Source organism: Eleginops maclovinus, chromosome 20 (genome assembly GCF_036324505.1).
Source record: "Eleginops maclovinus isolate JMC-PN-2008 ecotype Puerto Natales chromosome 20, JC_Emac_rtc_rv5, whole genome shotgun sequence".
Taxonomy (NCBI): domain Eukaryota; kingdom Metazoa; phylum Chordata; class Actinopteri; order Perciformes; family Eleginopidae; genus Eleginops; species Eleginops maclovinus.
In genome coordinates, this window is record NC_086368.1 from 3,592,028 (window position 1) to 3,612,455 (window position 20,428).

Genomic DNA, 20,428 nt, shown 5'->3' on the forward strand with positions numbered 1-20,428 from the left:
GACTCGAGTCCACAACTCTGCTGTTTAGTGATCTCTTTAACCAACAAAACAAAAGAGGATCATTTTGAAAATCAGCCTTCAATGTCTTTTATTGTATTTTTATTGAAAATCCTTCAAAAAATATTGTTATAAATATTTGAACAGTGGTAAACAGTTCAGCATGTACTTTAAAAAGTCTCTTAAAAGCCTCTCTGCCACGTGCTCTCCTGAGGCACTCATAACCCCCCATACAGGGACAGACAGCAGACAGCCGTACCTATACTGAAGGGTCTCTGCCTCCACCTGGCGATGGATGGATATCTCTCTCTCTCTCTCTCTCTCTCTCTCTCTCTCTCTCTCTCTCTCTCTCTCTCTCTCTCTCTCTCTCTCTCTCTCTCTCTCTCTCTCTCTCTCTCTCTCTCTCTCTCTATGAATGAAGGCTCTTCTTCAAGTACGCCTCCTCTCCCTCCGCTGCGCTCCAGCCGTCAGCAGGAACACTTACTCCAGCCAGAGCAGATTCCCTCCGCGTTTCTGTGACTGTCGCTGGATGAAACCCTTCAGAGCCACAGGAAAAGTCGAGCTGTGATAGAAGTGAGAATTTGAAGGATCCGGAGGAAGTGAGTAAAGCCTAAGTCATGGCGACAATAGGGGATTTCGATCCGCTCAACTCCACCGTACCTGCGACCAAGATAGAGATCACCGTCTCCTGCAGGTAAGAGCCAACAGCTTCACAAACACCTGCAAACGTTCATCGGTCATCTCACACTCCCACATCCTGGATGTTTGTTGTTAAATATAATCTGTGCGTTTATTACACTCTTGTGCGTAATTTCCTTGTTTTTTTTTTTGCTATTGTTCATATCGCTTTAAATCAGCATTTTGTGTCTTTAAAGTGCAACTCTTCTTCATCCTGAGGAGGAATTTGCATGCGCTGTGGGTGTGTGTGTGGGGGTGCAGCAACTATTCTGAGTGTCTTGGAGAGCTCCGGAGAGACTCTCAGAGATCACAGTGCGTGGATCATGCTCCCACTGACAGTGAAGAAGGACACTGAATATAATGTGAACAGTGGTGAGTTTAATGAGGTCTGGAGATAAAGAGAAGATCATTGTTAGGAATACTTATCATCAGCACATGGAGACTGTGGTGCCATGGAGCTTTAAGCTTTATTGTGAATTTGTGATAAAGGGCCATGACAGACCAATTAAAGGGGAAAACATAATATTGTCCAGGATCTTTCAGAGACCTTTCCTCTCCCTGTTTCTCCTGCTCCATCTATCAAAGAACACGGTGAAATATTCAGTGTTGGGAAAGTTTGTGGTATTTAGCATTAGATACTTCTCTGTATTTGACCAATCACTGCATATAAAAATGAATTTGCATAGGGAATGTAACTATTTCTGCTAGTGTTGAATATCTGCTCCAATACCCTTTTAATCCACACATAGCCATATTACTGTAGTGTTGCTGTGGCAGATGGGAATCAGAACACACACACACACACACACACACACACACACACACTGGATCAAAACAGTCCTTATTTATTGACAGATGTTAGATTATTGACAGTAAATTGCTGTTATTGTGACAGCATTATTTTATTTAGTGAGTCACCAGGGTTTACCTGGGTTTTTAAAAAGGCTTAGTTGCTATGCAGCCCCAGGTGAATCTAAAAGGATTTAAACTTAAAGTTACACAATTTCACATCATTTTGTTCTAATATTTTTCAGTAAGATTCTATGTTCTATAGCAGGGGTTCTTAACCTTTTTGACCTTGAGGAACAATTTTTATAGTACAAAGTGGCCCGGGGCCCATTAAATATTTACACTGTATAGGTTTAATTGACCTCACTCACGGTTTGATTTGTATTCAATCATAAACCAAATCCACTTACAGTTTAACAAGCAAAAACCTTGTCAAATAAAATGACATGATAAAATGGGATCATCACAAAGACGTTTATTAGACATGTGTATGTAAACCTGCACACACATCAAGCCACTGAATAGGCTGATAATTCCTGGCACAAATCAAGCCGGGACAAGAATTTTTTTTAAAGGATCAAGTCAGGCTTTTTAAATAAAAAAGGACCAATATTTAGATTTTACTTATAATAAAGAAATTACAAATATATATATAAATCAATCAATAAAAAGGTGATAAAATATGAATATTTTTTTTAATGAAATAAACTGTAAATAAAATTGAAATAAAGTGCAAATGAAACTATAGCCTTATAATCTGTGAAGTCATTTGACAATTGTTTCAGCAGGCATGCAGAACCAGAAGAAACTTTATATCTGACAATTCAACACTAACAGCAACAATAACAACAATGAACAACAGTAATACAACTCCCTTTTTTATCTTCACCTCCTAATGAGACATTTGGGCCTGCCTCTGAGACATAATCAGATCCAGTCTGGGTGGAATGGGGGAAAGGCTCACTCTCAGAGTATAGCCTCCAGCATTGCTCTGAGTCTGTTTCGGGCTTTGGTCTTGGTTGTGGCCACAATGGAGAATCCTGATTCACACAGGTATGTAGTTGTGAATGGGAGGAGTTTCACAGCCCTCAGTGCAAGACATGGGTACTCCTTTGAGACAGCAATCCAGAAGGAGCCCAGGTCCAGTTTGCCCCACTGCAACTTTAAAGTGCTGTCAGTGGAAACTTCCAGAAGCTGGGATTCCAGATGTGAGGGCAAAGCAACATCATTTTTAGTGGGATCCACTGAAAATGGGTCAAAATCCACGTTTCCCTCTCTGGGATCCTCAGGAAAGTAGTTATCAAATTTCTCTGCCAGTTGTGAGAGGTGCTGAGAGACTGAGTCACTGATATTCACCTGAGGGGAGTTTTCCAAAATGTCAGACAAAAGTGGAAACATGTCCATCCTCTTTTCCTGGGGCCTCTTGGTCCACAAAGCAAGTTTCCTCTTGAAAGCTTGAACTTTTTCTGCAACAAAAAATATGTTGCCGTTTCCTCCTTGAAGTGAGATGTTCAGTTGGTTCAGCAGTGAAAAAATGTCACAGAGGTAGGCCAGTTTTGCTGTGAACATTGTGTTGGCATAGTACTGTGCAAGATGATTGTTTTTCTCAGTGAGAAAAGAGAAGACCTCATTCCTCAGTTCAAACAACGCTTAAAGACCAGTCCTCTTGAGAGCCATCTCACTTCACTGTGATACAGCAGCTGGATGTGATCTGCTTCTATGTCCTCGCAAAGCTTAGCAAAACATCTGGAGTTTGCAGCATTGTTTTTAATAAAGTGTATGGTTTTCACACTTACATCCATCACCTGGTGGAAATCTGGTGACAACTGTTTTGCTGCAAGGCTTTGACGGTGGAGAAAACAGTGTGTCCATTTAGCTTCTGGTGCACGATCGAGTATCTGTCTGATGACACCCTGATGCCTGCCAGTCATTGATGATGCACCGTCACTGCACACCCCGACACAGTTCTGCCAGTCCAGGCCGTTCTCAGTGAAGTAGTTATCCATGCAGCGGAAACATTCCTGAGCCATGGTACGTGTTGGTAGCTCTCCACAAAACAGTATGTCTTAGTGCAAACTACTGTCCCAGCGATAGCGAACAAAAACCAGCAGCAGTGCAGCATTCGTGACATCCGTGGACTCGTCTAGTTGTAAAGAGAAAAACTGGCTACTTTTTATTCTTTCAAGAAGTTGATGCTGTATGTCTGAGGCCATGTCCGCGATACGGTGACTCACAGTGTGGGATGGTCAGCAGCTTCTTTGCAGCGGCCTCTCCGATCATCTCACGGCACATATCAACAGTGGCAGGCAGAACCAACTCCTCCGCTATGGTGAACGCCTCCTTGCTCTGTGCCACACGTCTGGCTACGAGGTAGCTGGCTTTCAGTGCATATTTGGAGCTGCCAGTCAGTGACACGACCGACCTTTTCTGCATCTGCAGCCCATTTTCTTTTCTTTTGAAAAATTCCACCGGCTTTCCCACGAGCGTCGGGTGCTTGGTCTGTAGATGCCGCTGTAGTTTTGAGGGCTTTAGTGCCTCATTTGACTGCGTTAGCCCACACTCCACACACTGGGCTATCGGCACTGCCTCGGTACCTCCGTTTACGAAGCCGTATTTTATATAATCGGGATTGTACCGACGCAAAAATTTACTCTTTTGTGGGGGGTCGGCACGATGTTCATCATTTTTCCGTTTTAAAAACTTCTCCATAATTTTATATATATATAAAATATATAATATATATATATATATATATATTAAGAAGACAGTCTTCTTCTCTACGCTAGATACATATAATATATATATATATATATATATATAAAATATATAAAATATATATATAGCTATATATCGCTATATATCTAGCGTAGAGAAGAAGACAGTCTTCTTCTCTGTCTATTGCAGCTCATTAAAAAACTGACTGATGCATTACCGCCACCACGTGGTCGAAAGCTGCATTGTAACTGAGCTTCTCATGGATAACATCTCCTTGCGGCCCACAGGTGCAAAACTAAAAGTTTTTTGCGGCCCTCTAGGTGGCGCTGGCGGCCCAACTAGTGTCCGGGCTGCGTCAGGCTACGTTCCCAAATCCCCATAGGGTTAGCCACAGTTTGCATCAGTACTTGTGTAGAGCATTAAAATTGTATTGATTTATAGACCCCCCTTCCACTTAACATCCCCTACAGCGGCTCATGCTCTTCACATCGCATTTACATTGATTCTGCACAGGTTTAGCGACATTGTTCAGGACGTTCACCTACGCAATATGATGGCATGGAACAGCCTGGGCACTTTTCACATTTTTGCTTAAAGTGGGGGAACACCTTGCATTTACTACACATCCCTCCAAACACTGGTCTGGTTCGATGCTGGATATTACGCTCTATCTGCCTTACAACCTCCTCCAGGTGAGTACCTTCTATTCTTTGTAGTCCACCTTTGTGATATCGCAGATCTGCTGACACGTCACTTGTAAAGCAGCACCTTGTACTCTTTGATCTCCTCTTGGTGTCTGCAAGACCCAGCGGAGGAGTCTTTATGTCCTGGGAAAGTGAAAAGGCAGTGGTTCCACTTGATTCCTTGACCTAACATCTGGAAAACTCTCTCAGAGAGGGTCAGTTGTGTTACACATTAGGATCCTTTCAAGAACTGACGCTTAAGATATGTGTATGTGTAGAGGAAGCAGGCTTATATAATATTGTGTAGGTCCCCCTTTTGCGGCCAAAACAGCCCTGCCCAACCGTGGCATGGACTCCAGTAGACCTGTGCTGTGGTGTCTGGCTCCATGACGCTAGTAGCAGATCCTTTAAGACCTGTAAGTAGAGAGGTTGGGCCTCCATGGATCAGACTTGTTTATCCAGCACATTCCACAGATGCTCAATGGATTGAGATCTGGGGAATTTGGAGGCCAAGTCAAAACCTTGAACCCATTGTCGAGTATGGGCAATGGGTCAGCATGAGCACCCTGACTGGTCTGCAGGATAAGAAAAATATATATAAGAAAGTTTAAAACCATAATGACTCGGAGCTTTGAAAATAAAAACATGAATGCTGAATATTTTTGAATGTGTGTGTGGAAAAAAATATATTGTCAACGTCCCATATGCAACAAGCTGTGATGCTCTGTGAGTTCTGACAGCTTTCTAACAGAACCAGCATTAACTGTTTCAGCAGTTTGAGCTACAGCATCTCTTCTGTTGGATCGGACCACAGGGGCCAGCCTTTGCTCGCCATGAACATCAATGAGCCTTGGCCTCCCGTGACCCTGTCGCCGGCTCAACAGTTTTCCTTTCTTGGACCACTTTTGGTGTACTGACCCCTGAAGACTGGGAACCCCCCACAAGAGCTGCAGTTTTGGAGATGCTCTGACCCAGTTGTCTAGACATCACAGTTTGGCCTTCGTCAAAGTCGCTCTCGTCCTTACGCTTGCCCATTTTTCCTGCTTCCAACACATCAACTTTGTGGACAAAGTGTTCCCTTGCTGCCTAACATATTCATGGGCTTTAGTAGCAAGGCACTTTTTTTGAAAAGTTCTCTCACAAACAAATGGAACACGATCAGCTTCTATCTCTGCATGAGTTCTGGCTTCCTTCCCTGAAAAGAGAAGGTAACGCGTGCTTCTGTCTCAGGGGACCAATGTGATCTAAAGGTTAAAGTGAGACCCCTCAAACACTTCTGCAAAGACAGCTCCACTATAACAATGCAAGATATGTCAAACAACTTTTAGAAATGTTCTTTCTGCCTGTGGTTCAAGAAAAATTTGCCTGGCTATAAATTCAGGGGGCAAAAAATAGGTGGTTTTACCCCAAGAAACAAGGCTTTTTACTTTCTTGAAATTCCTTTTTTGCAGTGCATATAAGTAATAAAGGTCAGCATTCACACAGAGGCTCAGGGAGTAACATTCCGTGGGCAATGCATGAGGATCAATTCAGGGTTAAAGTGTCTTGCCCAGGGATTCATACATGCTAACTGCATGTATGAACGCAGTTAGTCTGATTTGTAGATGACTACTCCAGCCACTGTCAGTCGACAACCTGAATAATAGCTTCATTGACACTTCCATGTGCAATGCTGTGGATTTCTAAATGGAGAGTGATTTTGCTGTGAATGAGACAGAAGATGTTATAGAGCTCTGAAATTGCCGATGATTGATACTCTTCTCTGCTGACAGAAACAGGGCTGCTCGGGGTTGATGCTGGTGATCTTTTTGTTGCTTCTCATCAGAACACCTGCTGCCTCCTTCATCACCACCCTCCTTCCTCACCTTCCTGCATCATCCTGTCTGAGAGGACGCGCCTGATGTGTCGTGACATTTGATGATTCTTTCATGTAGCCACACTGTCATTATTGCATGAACGTTGCAGTATTGTCAGGGGAGGTTATCTGGAGGTGAAATATTTTATTTCTAAAGCCTGTGACTTCTCTCTTATTCTCAACTTTTTAAATCTCAGCTTGTTTTGCAATATGAGAAGGATTTGCCTGAAGAGAAAAGAAATGGGTCTGTCTCCACACACTCGATGCCTCAGCCAATCTATTCTCTGCCGTCTCTTTTTTCCATTACGGGTTTCAGCTGTGCTGCTGCAGCCCAGAGCCCCGGCAGGTGGTAATGAGGTGGATTGCTTTCTCCACTCAGGTTAAGATGCCTGACACAGAGGTTACTGTTCAAACGGATAAGTCACAAGTGGAAAAGGGAAATGAGAATGAGGGGAGAGCCCGGGAGAGTCTTGTCCCTGCACAGAATGAGTTCATTAAAGCGAAGACAGGCGGGCAGCTGCATCAAGCCTCAGATCTGCTTTAAGTGTTTGGTACGTGACGCGGTTTTAAGTCACGTTGGGATAAGGAAACAAAAGAAGAGCAGTCATTGTGAATTACAACTAGAACAGGTGCATTGAGGGGAGAGCCTGCACCGATGCTCAGCTATATTCCATTTTATATTCGTAAGTTAAATAGGTTTTTTGGTTTAGGATTATGAAAAACATTTAATGTTTGATTCCAGATGTGTCCTGCTGTCTGATCTTCCTTCTGTTAGGGGGGTATACTTTTCAATCTTAAAGAAAACTATAGCGACTTCAAAAAGCAAATAAGTAGCTGAGAGGCTGAGGCCGGGCCTGGTCGCAATTGTGTGACACGCTATCAAAAAAATGACTTACTGAGATCAAAATGTGAGGTGAATAATAAGGTACTTTAATGAAATAACGAGAGGATCCATTTAGGACAACAAATGATGATAATAATCAAAGTAATCGTACTGTTTGCAGTCAACAAAAAATACAACGACCCTGTCGTCACCCTCTCTTCCGCACACTCACACAGCTGCCTCAGGTGAACAGGTGATTATGCCTGTGAGTGCCGCCCATATCCATGTGATCCAAACGAACCAACCCATTGCGATCACACACACACACACACACACACACACACACACACACACACACACACACACACACACACACACACACACACACACACACACACACACACACACACAATAGTAGCAAAAGAAACTCCCTCTGGAGTGAACACAGGGATTTAGCATTTGCAGACCACAACAACATATAGAACACACCACAGGAAAGAGCCTCTTTAATCTCCAACTGATGAAAACAGAGTAAATCAGGAAGTGTGTGAAAACCTTGAAGCTCCTACTGTTGTTATTGTCATGTGACTATAGCATCTTCCACATCATTCTGATGGAAAAGATTTGATTGTGAAAATCATGGGTACAATCGGTGCAGCCTGTCTGTTGATCTATCCTACACCACAGTCTTTTTAGGTTTTACTAGGACACATTCTAACACTGCTTCCTAACGTGGCTTTAAAATGAGCAGAATTGGCTCCACCACAACAAGGGTTACATAACGTCCCATGTTAATCAGTATAAGTACACAGTGTCATGATTCCTGCGGTGTTGCTCTGTGGAAACCACTGTTGCAAGTGGAGTTGTTTTTTGTGTGTGTGTGGTGTAATCTTTTCCCCTCGGGCGAGTCGTGTAACGTGTGTCGTGACACTCACCTGAAGCAGCGAGAAGAGTGGATGACATTACAGGCTCCTATCTGACAATAAAGCGCCCTGAATCAGTGGTGTGAAAAATGGGTGTAAAATTACCAGGGAGTTGTTGTAAAGGTTGGAGATTGAATTTGCCAAACGAGCCGTCAGAAAGTGACTGTAAAGGTCCAACACTAAGAATCTGCTTTACATGAATCTTCGGGATAATCATACAATGCTAAGTTCGCTAGCTAATGTGCTAAGCTGGACCAAAACAGTTCAACTTGGTTGTTCCCAACAAGTTAATGTTGGAATTTTGAGTGTGCAGTAAGTATTTGTATTAAGCCAAACAGAAGACTAAAACCTCTGTTTATAGTTCATTTCATATCATTTACTTATCCCTAGTAACATCCCTCACAACATTTTTCAATACTGAATGCTCTGCCTTCCTCTCTGTCCACGCACATCGCAGCATCTCGTTAAGCTGGACTTCTCCTTCCTGGTGGGGTCCCTGGTGGAGCAGAGGCTTGTAGCTGTGGGTGGCGGTCGTGCACTGATGCTCCGTCTACAATGCACAAATAAAACAAGCAGCGATAGCAGCACAGCACTGTTCACTCACACAGAGGTTATGCTTCTCCTCTACATGTAGATCAATGCTTTTCTTTTCTTTTTTTAATTCTGTGTTACACCTTTAGTCTTACTTCAGTCCAACCCATTACCACACATTTTCCCTTAGTTTTGGAATTTAGGGCCTAGTTTACATGAAAGTATACCCTATTTTTGATCGCAAAAGTTTTCATTTGGGGTCAGAAAGACCCAAAGGACTACACAAGTTTAACTACAACTTATATTAATGTTTGTTAAATGCTGCCATTGCCTAAACACAACCATAAAATAAAGATATTGTGGGAAATGCAATAATATATGCCAATATGAACTTTTTGTTACTTGAGATAAGCTTGCTTCCTCATTACATTGATAAAAGATTTGATCTGGACAGCTTTATGTTTAGGGGTCAAGGATATTTATTTTCACTACACAACACAGGTTTGTGCAAAAAAATTAAATTATACTCCATAGTATTTCCAATATTTCCTCATTTTCTTTCTGGTGGCCTCGCAACTCCTCCAACAGGAGTGTTTGTGGAAGCTGTCGTCTACAATTGTAATACGTTGTGGTTACAGTCGGTATTAAAGACAGCCTCCACCTCAGAGACAGAGGATTTGACAATACATTTAGAGGCTTGTTGCTGCATCCAGAGCTGTCAGACTGTATTTTGCTGTACAACAGTTCAGAAATGACAGAAAGTGAAGACTGCTCTTATTTGATCACTCGATGACAGGGTGAAGGCTCCAGCTTACAGCGCAGGTTTGAGATGAGTCTCAGTGTGTGTGAGAAAGGCAGTCAGACAGTGTGAAAGGAAGCAGGGGGTTTCCTCTGTCTGATAGAAGTGTCAGCCAGTCTTCAGTCTGCATTGATTACCGCTGCCACAGGCCTGTTACATGAGACTAATAAATGACATCTGCTCTCGAGGAAGCGAAGCACCTAATAACCCAATCTCTAGCTCTCTGGTGAAGATTTCAACAGGGTGACTGTGGCTGTGAGGTAGAACAGTTTTCTTTTAATCGAATGTTGATCTTCGAATGTCATGTTGATGTATCCTAGGGCAAGATTCTTAAACCCAAATTGCTCCTGATGGCAGTGAGTGTGAATGTTTGTGTAGCCCAGTTACATTTGTGTTGCCCAGTTATTCCCTAGTTTAATTAGGGAAGGGCCCTGAGTTTGTTAACTCTATAAATCAAATTTACAATAAAGAATACATAAGGTAATGTTGTCTTATTTCTCTTTCGTTATCCTGTTTATATGTTACCAATGTACCCTTTGTGTTATCTTGAGTCCCTTTAAGCACCTTTAAATAATGTAACTTCACTTGTCACTTACCTTAAACACATAGTTTAAATACCTCTATTAACAGAAATCACCAAATTTCACACTGAATCAGTTTAAGACATAGAGATCTCAATTATTTACTGTGTACTTATGAACAAACAACATTAATATACAGTCAGAATGTGCCTTCAATAATGTCAGATTAATAATCCCTTTAACTGGAAATTATTGTAATACCAAAATAGTTCAGGTCACCTTTGTATCAATTTCACACTTAACTCAGTGGGCCCACACTCATTCAGCACACACACACACACACACACACACACACACACACACACACACACACACACACACACACAAGCCGGCAAATAACATGAAATAAAACCCCTCACGTTGCAGGCCTGATGTGATGCTTGAGAGCGTTCAAAGTCAACACTATTTGTCCTCTTCACTCCAATGAGCAATAAAACCAAAGCGATACCTGAACATCTGCAACTCCAAACTGCAACTGCACCGACCCCTCTGTCTCAGGCTACGTGCCCACGACAACGCTCTGAAGCAAAAACGCAGATGTCCGTTTTTCCCCTCCACAATTTATCTGCGTTTATCTGCGTTCTCACGAGCGTTTTGGGGGTGGATATCTGTCTATCCATGGGAACAGGGAAAACGTATAAAACTCATAATACTCGCAGTTTGCCGATGAAGTAAGCACGCCCCGGACGTAGGTGGCAGTAGCAACAATACACCACATCATTAACGAAGTTCTCCCACCACTCGGAGCTTCTCCCTGGCCTCGTCCACACTCGTCTCTCACTTCGTCGTGTCTCCTCCTCCGGTGCGTCAATAATGTCCAATATCCGTTGGTATCGTCTCCTATGGTCTAAATGACTCTCGGTAAAGAGTCTCGCCATTTGTTGGCCTGCATGCATACCATTCAACGCGGCTACTGCTACACGTTCATCCATGTTTATCAAAGGGCAGGCTCAAATTTGGCGCTAGAACGTCACTTCCAGATGCCTGTGCAAAAAAAAAACCTGTGCAAAAAACGCACTTCTGCGTTTTGAACTGTTCCTACGGCGACGAGAGACTGGAACGTTTTCAAGATCTCCACTTTGAGGGGCGTTTGCGTTTTCTCCGTTTTCAACTCCTAAAAACGCCGTCGCCGTGTGCACGATAGGCACATCTGTCGAAATGTTCTACGTTTATCTGTCGTTACCGTTGTCGTGGGCACGGGGCCTCAGATGGCGATCAACGGCGGCGGGAAGGTGTCCAGCGACCACGTGCTCTCTCGTATTGTCCAAAACTCCTCACTGTCACCCTCTTGCAGCAAAACTGCTAAAGATCCTCAGGGTGTTCATGCCGAAAAACCCCAAACTGAAGCCAATAGCGCAAGCTGAGTTCGCTATAACATGGCTAAGAGTACATTCACTTTATTAATGAATGCTAACACTCAGTTGCTAACAAGCTAATATACACACGTGGGTAACTATGTGACAAACTTCGAGTACAACGGTATCCAGTTCCTTTTAGATGCTGTGCAGAAAAGGAATCCACATGAAGACCATTGAGCCGACAATCCTGGGACACTAACTGCATACTTATTTGCCACAAACTCTAACTTTAATTCACTCTAGTGCCGCGACTTTGTCAATCAAAAACCCCCCCTCTCACGCCCCTCTCTCCCTCCATCCACTTTCTGCCAACTTCCACCCGACCCCCTGAACCAATCAGTGACCAGCATTTTCCTTATTCACAAATATTACTTCCTGTTTTAACCATAAACTTTCAAAATAACACACAATATTTATACTTTGCAGGAACTACCTATTTCAACCTGGTTACACTTGCCTCGTTGAGCATGTGGAATCCTTTATGGCCTCTGTATGAACGGTGTGAAGAGTGACTGTAAAAACACTTTTAGGGGTAACGAAGACTGGATAAAGCTCCATGTAAAATGCAGTCCATTTAAAAAAACCTTCAAAGACAATGGTATAGGTTAAACAATCAACTGCTAACACACCAAAATTATACATAATTATTTAAACTGAGACTAAAAGAGCAAAACCTCAGCCCAGATCTCGACAACTATAAGCACATTTTCGGCCTCACACATATTGCGAAACACCACAAACATTCAATATTGCACACACAAATCTGACATGATATCACTTCTTTGCCTTAAAAAAGCCTAGACCTGCCTTGGTTAAAGAAAAGGGTCTTAAAGGTCCCCTGTTATAATATTTTTCACCAATATATTCCAGGTCTCAGATACAGTGGAGGAAATAAGTATTTGATCCACTGCCATTTTAGTTAGTTTACCCACTTACAAAGAAATGCACAGTCTGTCATTTTTATGGTAGGTTTATTTCCACAGTCAGAGACAGAATAACATTTTTTTTTAAATACAGAAATGTACATAAAAGAAAAAAGATATAAATGAATGTGCATTTAATGGTGGGAAATAAGTGTTTGATCCCCTTGCAGAACATGCCTCAGTTCTTGGTAGAGAAAGCCTTGTTGACAGCACAGAGGTCAGATGCTTCTTGTAGTTGGTCACCAGGTTTGCTCACATCTCAGGAGGGATTTTGGTCCTCTCCTCTCTGCAGATTCTCTCCAAATCCTTAAGGTTTGGAGGCTGATGCCTGGCAGCTGGAAGCTTCAGCTCCCTCCACAGATTTTCTTTGGGATGGAGGTCCGGAGACTGCCTAGGCCCCTCCATCACCTTAATGGGCTTCTTCTTTAGCCACTCCTCAGTTCCTTGGCCGTATGTTTTGGGTCATTGTGGTACTGGAAGACCTATCCATGTCACATTTTCAGTGTCCTGGCTGAGGGAAGGAGGTTATCAGCCAATATTTTACGATACATGTCCCCCTCCATTCTCCCCTCGATGCGGTGAATCGCCCTGTCTCCTTAGCAGAGAAACCCCCCCAAAGCATCATGTTTCTACAATCTTGTCCCTGATGTCCTTAGACATTAGTTCCACCATGATCACAAGACCTGTCTCTGGTCTTCCCATTGTGGAGAGATTGTAATCTGATTTATTGACTGTGGACAGGTGTCTTTTATCCAGGTAAAGAGTTTACATCAGGAGTACTTTTTTAAAACGAGAGGACTCAACCGGTCCGTGGGAGCCAGAATCCTTATTGGTTGCAAGGGGATCAAATTCTTATATCCCACAATTAAACGCACATCAATGTATATCTTTTTTTAATGTACATTTCTGGATTTTCTTTTTGATATTCTGTCTCTGACTGTTCAAATAAATCGACCATAAAATATACAGACTGTTAATTTCTTTGTAAGTGGGTAAACTGACTAAATTGGCAGGGGATCAAATACTTATTTCCTCCACTGTATATACAGAACATGTCTCTGATTGGCTGAAACACCAAACAGATCATTGGAGCATCCCATAAACCCCTCTATTTCAGCCCTGTTCCAATTGTGCTGATTCTGTGTCTGTAGCTTTAAATGCTAATGAGCTGCTGCTGGCCACGCCCCTCTGAGAGATGATTGTTTTAAAAAATCACAATGGTGCTCTAGGAGGACATTCAGGTGATAAGGTAGGCGGGGGCTACCATGGTTGGTTATTGGCTAATGGTTGCTCAACCCAAAAAACATTATGAACTCACAAAGTGTCCAAAATCTGATCAACTCATTTTCAGACAGGTTTTTATCGAGATGGATCAGGACAAAAAGAGAGAGGGTCTTTGTTCCTGAATCGTTCAGAATGTCTTAAAACAGAGGGGATACTATTTATGTTTAAAGGGTGAAAAAGGTGATTTTGGGTAATTTGGTACAAAAACTTGACTTATCACTTTTCTTTCATATTAAGTTCCAATGGACCAATGATCATACATGGCCATCAGGTTTACAGACACTGACTGGATCTTACAGGTAACCCTAAAAGATTGGTCTGTAAACTAGGAATCAAAAGGATTCAAACTTTTGAAATGAATACTATTTCCACATTTATACATTCTGGAATTTTCATTGGGGATAGAGGAGTCACTTTACACATGTTCAACCCGATTGAAGTGAGTGTGAAACATATAGGGTGTTCTCCAGGAGGGCAGCGATGGCTTACAGAGCCTCTGCACTGTGACTGCTGCTCAGCTTGTTGGAGGTCTGATGCTAAAAAGTGTATTTGCCTGTGTTTCACAGCGAAATGCCAGGTAGGTCAGTGAGTGCAGGGAGCCAGGACTTCTCAGTGGGAGAATGTCAATCACAGCAGGAGGAGGGCTCTGATTGGATACCCAGCTTCCCTCATATCTTGTCCTGAAGGTCTCATGCATAAGGACACATTACAAGCAGAAACCTTTGTCAGCTAAGTGAGATTAGTGTCTAACAGAAGTTAAGCTTCAAAGAAAAAAGCATCACCAATCAAAACCCTTCTGAAGAACGACAGCAGCCATGTGCACGTCCGAGGATTTGAAGTGAAAATGTCAAGCTTGTTGTTGGTTTATTGTTTCTTTTTAAAAGTATATGTGGGATTTAAAGGAAACCTTTCACACACATGTTCAGCCAAAGAGTTGGTGAAATTATTCTTATTATGGAATTTTAGCCTCAATATTCTTAAACGGATGCATTTGTTTATTTTTGTACATTTATGGGCTGCTGTTGATTTTTAAATACACATATTTATACTAAAGTATTTATTTAGTATTTGTTCATATTTGAATACAACACATCATGTGTTAGACATGTCTACACATGAGATTATGCATTGACTCAGGAAATGTCTCTGTTACCCTGCAGATACACATGACAGACAGCAGTCTGAGCCTCACAGGAATACTCTCCTCTGTAAGGCTATTTATAACAGCAACATGGCACCCATAAACTGATATGTTGTGCATGTATGGAGTAAAGCTAAGATATGGATACATTGATATTCATCTGACTTTACCAGACAAAAACTAACAATGTAACAAACAGGCTGAGAAATCCAGAACACCCACTAACAAACACACGTCTTCTTGGAGGCCACTTTTTTTTAAACTCAGATTCACATGACACATTTCTACATGTGTTTTGTTTAGAATTCACAGAATAATCTTTATAAATTAGCCAACTGGAACTTGTTTGAACCATGTGGTCGAAGTGGCACCACCTTTTTATGCTGGAGATTGGTGGAGTTTTGTGGAAGCTGTTCCAAAGTTCCAGTCCCAATGCTAGCAACTACATGCTACTCCTCTAGCTTCTGTAATGCGATATCATTTGTCCTATTTATTTTGTCTGCAAATCTACTGTTAAACAACAAAGTCAAACAATTGATTTGTAAGCAGGCAACAATCACAGCTCCCATAAAATGATTTAAGTATGTTTATGTCATTGTAGCATGTTCCTTCATATTCAACCATTTAGATTCTCTCAGGATTATAAGAAACATAAATAAGATGCTGTGCTTTTGTTAGAGCTATGATTGGATATGCAGGTTGGCCAGCCTTTGACTTTCTAGTGTGACATTGTGTTCATTAAATTCTGCAAAAACTGAAACACTGAATAAAATAAGATTCAATTGATGTGTACCATACCTAAAAATAGAAAATGAAATCCTGTTGAGCAAGGTCTCTTTGTCTCTGATTGGTCTATTTCTTCAGTCAGGTGAAAAATGTACAACTCTATAAAAGACACAGTCAATCCTGTATGATGTATGCGTGTATACATGTGGGGGAAGCCATATGGCTGTTATAGCAGGGGGAGGGCTTCTGTTCTGAGGTCGCCGCATGAATATGAAAATGAACATGAACATATTGCATGTCAACATGAACAGTGCATGAACATGTGAGCATTCTCACTGGGGGCCCCCTGCGGTGGCCCCTCGTCACCTTGACAGCTCGGAGGCCTCTGGAGATGAGCCTGTCAGTCACTGCTCACTAATGTGTCAAGTTGTGAGGAGAAACTGGGTCGTTATCCTGGCATGGTTTATTGTGTGTGTGTGTGTGTGTGTGTGTGTGTGTGTGTGTGTGTGTGTGTGTGTGTGTGTGTGTGTGTGTGTGTGTGTGTGTGTGTGTGTGTGTGTGTGTGTGTGTGTGTGTGTGTGTGTGTGTGTGTGTGTGTGTGTGTGTGTGTGTGTGTGTGTGTGTGTGTGTGTGTGTGTGTGTGTGTGTGTGTGTGTTATGATGCTCTTTGTGTGTGTATGACTCTCCCTTGATGAGGCTACTCTACTTTCATATTATTGGCCATATAACAGTTTGAACCTTTACTCATTCCCCTTCATCTTTTTGTTGTCAGTTGAGAAATTCCAATGCTTCCAACACATGATGACAAAATATATAGAATGAAATATTACACACAGACTGACTGACTGGGAGTTTTTATTTCTGTTTTTTGTATTGGATATGAAAGCTATCATTGATCATAACTGATGGAAACAACGGCTAAACCTACAAAATGAAGGCTGGAGTTGTGCTAAATTATTACAAACTAAGGGGCCCTATTATGTTTTTTTGCAACTTAAACGTCTTTGAGCACCAGGAAAACTGCTATTAATACCATGTATTATTAATATTATTATTATTAGTAGTAGTAGTAGTATTTGGGGGTTTTCTCTTTCCTGTATTGTGTTTTATATGTTTTTGTGCATGTTAATGGTCTGAAAAGGCAAAAATCTCTGTGTTGCCTCCAGAGGTAGTTTCTTACAGAGTGACATCAATATGTAACACCCGTGCTTCTATTGGATAGCACTCCAACACATTGTAGGCGATAGGCTAAAGGGCTGGACATCTCTAAGTGTTTGACCACTCACAACAGAGCCGGCCAGCTAACCAATCAGAGCAGACTGGGCGGTGGTTTCAGACAGAGGGTGAAAACAGGTGCTGCAGCACAGGCAGTATGAGAAAAATAAAGAGCTTTTTGAACAATAAAGCATGGAGACTTTTCCAGGAAAAGACAATATATACAAATATGAACCTGAAAATGAGTATATGTCCTCTTTTAAGAAAAGGACCACATTCTGTTGAGCTGAAACAGTACTCACAATTCCTTATGAACATTAAAATGTCTTTGATCACTAATTCCTTCCTTTTTCTGTACTGGCCACAAAGAGATCCCTCTCAGTGATGCCTTCTGAGATATTTAATCAACAGCTGGTTGACTTGCCTGTCATTATTTTCACCACACCACATTCGGAATTATTTCGGAATGTGGTTCCGAAATATGACTGTGTGCAACGTAATGTGAGACCTCTTTCAATCTTTAAAACGTCTTTCCTTTTGTTGCAGAAACCTGTTGGACATGGACACCTTCTCTAAGTCAGATCCAGGTAACTGCTGCCTCTTCTTCATTTATTCTTTAATCAAATTCAACTTTCATGTCTTTAATTTCAGCTCGACAGTGATTTCAAATCCCCAATGCCATTTACAGAAGTGAATGTGTTCAATTTCATGCAGTGATTGATAAATCGCCTCTTCATGCACCTTATCAGTGCACAGCGAGCATCAGTAAGCAGCAACACAGCCAGAGCACACACACACACACACACACACACACACACACCACACACACACACACACACACACACACACACACACACACACACACACACACACACACACACACACACACACACACAGTACAGCAGCCCATTGATGAAAAGCTCGGTCCCAGGGGTCAACTGGCAGACTTTCAATCAAGTGTGTTATTAGAGCAACTACCTACTGCAGGATGATTGACATATAGCGCTTGTTTGCCACCTAGCAGGAGGTACAGTATGAGCAGCAGAGAGTGGTGGACAGTTACTGTGATTACTGCTGCTAAGGAGGACAGAAAGAAAAAACTGAAACGACTTTAATTAAATGTATTATGTCAACAAATGTCATAAAACTGTATTAGGTTAGTAAAAAGCAATAATATTAAGTTGAACCTAGTATTTTTATCCTTTTTGATTTGAAGTTACCTAAAACAGTTTTTTAAAATCTGTTAACATAATACATTTAATTAAAATTAAGTCAAAGTTTCTGTCTTTTCAGTGACAATGATAGCAAAGGAGAAAAAGAAAGCAAGCAACGCGTAACAATAGTGTTTATTTCTGCCTCTTGACACAGAGTGTTCAGGAATCTGTCCTACAAATGAGTTAGCATTCTGCCTCTTCTAGTTTCCTCGTCTTGGAGTCAGCAATTTTTCAAACGGGTTTTTGGTTAGATGCCTGAAATAAGATCCGTATTATACACTAATTTTTGAGGTTTTCATGTTTATACGATGTACAATACACCAGTAAATAATCCCCTCTTAAGTGTCATCATCTCGAACTGACTCAGCGGTGGTAACTTGAATATATATTGTCTCCAGCCTCCCAGCCTCCCAGCCTCCCAGCCCTCTACAAAGCCATGTTCTTCTTCTTTCTTCTTGCTCCCCATGTCTTCAGTTGTCAACTTTTGTAAAGCCAAGCCATTATGTTTCAATAAAACTTTAATTGCAATTGCCAAGTGAGCAGGATCTGCACAGCGGAGCGGCAAGTGCTGTGTTAGAGTGACCCAATTATGTCAACAATACAGGTTGAGAAATAGCAGGGTTTACTTGAACACATCAATCCTTCAGATACATTAGACTGCATGCTTCAGAAAAAGGTCTTAAGGGTTGATCATTGACTGTGACTCTGAGTGTTCAAAGTGAGTGTGTGTAATATACAGTACTGCCTTTTGGTCCTTATAGTGCCCTATTTGCCTGAGGTTTGTGTGGGTGTGTGTTTGTGTGTGATAATGATTGTGTATGTTAGTGCTGTTGGCTTGTGTATTCTACAGTGAGTGTTTCTCCGTAGCACAGATGAAGGCGCTTCAGATCTCGGTGTCAAAGCCCACAGTACTATCACCAAAAGAAAAGCAATTCTCTTTGAACGTGAGTCGTGCACTACAACCCAACAAATCATGCTTGAGCTTTAGCTACTTTCTGCTTGACACAAAAAGGAGTCGAGTCAAAACAAATCCCAGAGCAGGCTCTCTGACTGTAAGCCCCTTCAGGTGAAGGTGCTTTGTGATCTATTGTGTAACAGATGTGCAGAGGGAATGTTATGAGATAGCTTTATGACACAAGAACCTTCTGTTCAGAAAAGCAAAGAAGGCTCTTTAAGAGATCCTGGAAATGGACGAAGGGGTGAAAGTGATTGAAAAAATAATTGAGACACTTTTAGTCTAGTTAGGGAGGCAGGAAGCAGAGTGTGTCTAGGTAATGTTTAAGGACCAAATACATTTATTTTTCTGGCAGGAAGACGCTGGCAGGGCACTGAGGAACGCCTGCTCCCAGTGTTTCATCAGAAAATCCTCCCAGCGCTCTTTTATTGTTTCTATGACAACAATAAGTCATATTTGTAAGACAAATAGCATGGATTTATTACATGTTTGTGCTACTATACATTATTTCGACACAGTTTTTTAAATATAAGCCACCACCCAAGACTCTAGCTCTCACTTTTGTATGAATGGGTTTGAAATAGATATAGCGAGGGGAATAAGACGGTAAAAGTCACACACTCACCAGCAGCAACACCTGGTGTCCACCGGGCCGATCTGGTCCAACAAACAGGCTTTCCCGTCTTTGTTATGCTAGTTTCTGTTTGAAACACACGACCAAAAACAAACTTGCTGATGGCATGCTCTCTGTTCTTATGGAATCATAAGCTGACTTTTTCGGTACGGTTTTAGTTGTCATTAGAGGCACAAAAAAAACTCAGAATCAAAGCTCATCTCTCCAGTAGAACGCCACGCCAATGCTAACTGTGGTTTCTGCTTCATCAGTATCAATTATTTTCTTTGCTGCTGAACGTGGTGACTTATCAGTAGCATGTGGTTTGGATGGTGATAAAAGTTTCTTGTCAAGTGTTATAGCAAATGAAGAACTACTGGCATAAGAGACCCAATACTTCAGGTTGATGCCACTTTCCCAGCTTGTATACGAACTACAATCCACTGTGGTTTGTCTGTCTATCTTGATACTGTCACAAAAGGTACTGTGATAGTAGCGTTAGTGTAACCTTTTACAGTTGATGCTACATTTTCCTGTAGGCAACGAATAAGCAAACCAAACCTTTCTATCGCTTTTCAGACCCTAACTCTTTCTTTGTGTCTCTACCAACACAAAGAACCTGTTT

At 41.8% G+C, this 20,428-nt stretch overlaps 1 protein-coding gene across 1 annotated transcript in view; it reads left to right on the forward strand.

Moving 5' to 3' along the window:
- Nucleotides 1-458: 458 nt before the first annotated feature.
- LOC134882591 (copine-9-like) overlaps nt 459-20,428 on the forward strand; it is a 144,808-nt gene continuing 124,838 nt past the window's right edge. Inside the window, exons 1-2 of the mRNA XM_063910393.1 lie at nt 459-691; nt 17,568-17,608. Of these exons, the coding sequence (XP_063766463.1) occupies nt 615-691; nt 17,568-17,608 (118 nt within the window). The 5' untranslated portion in view covers nt 459-614. The remainder of the gene's footprint in view (nt 692-17,567; nt 17,609-20,428) is intronic.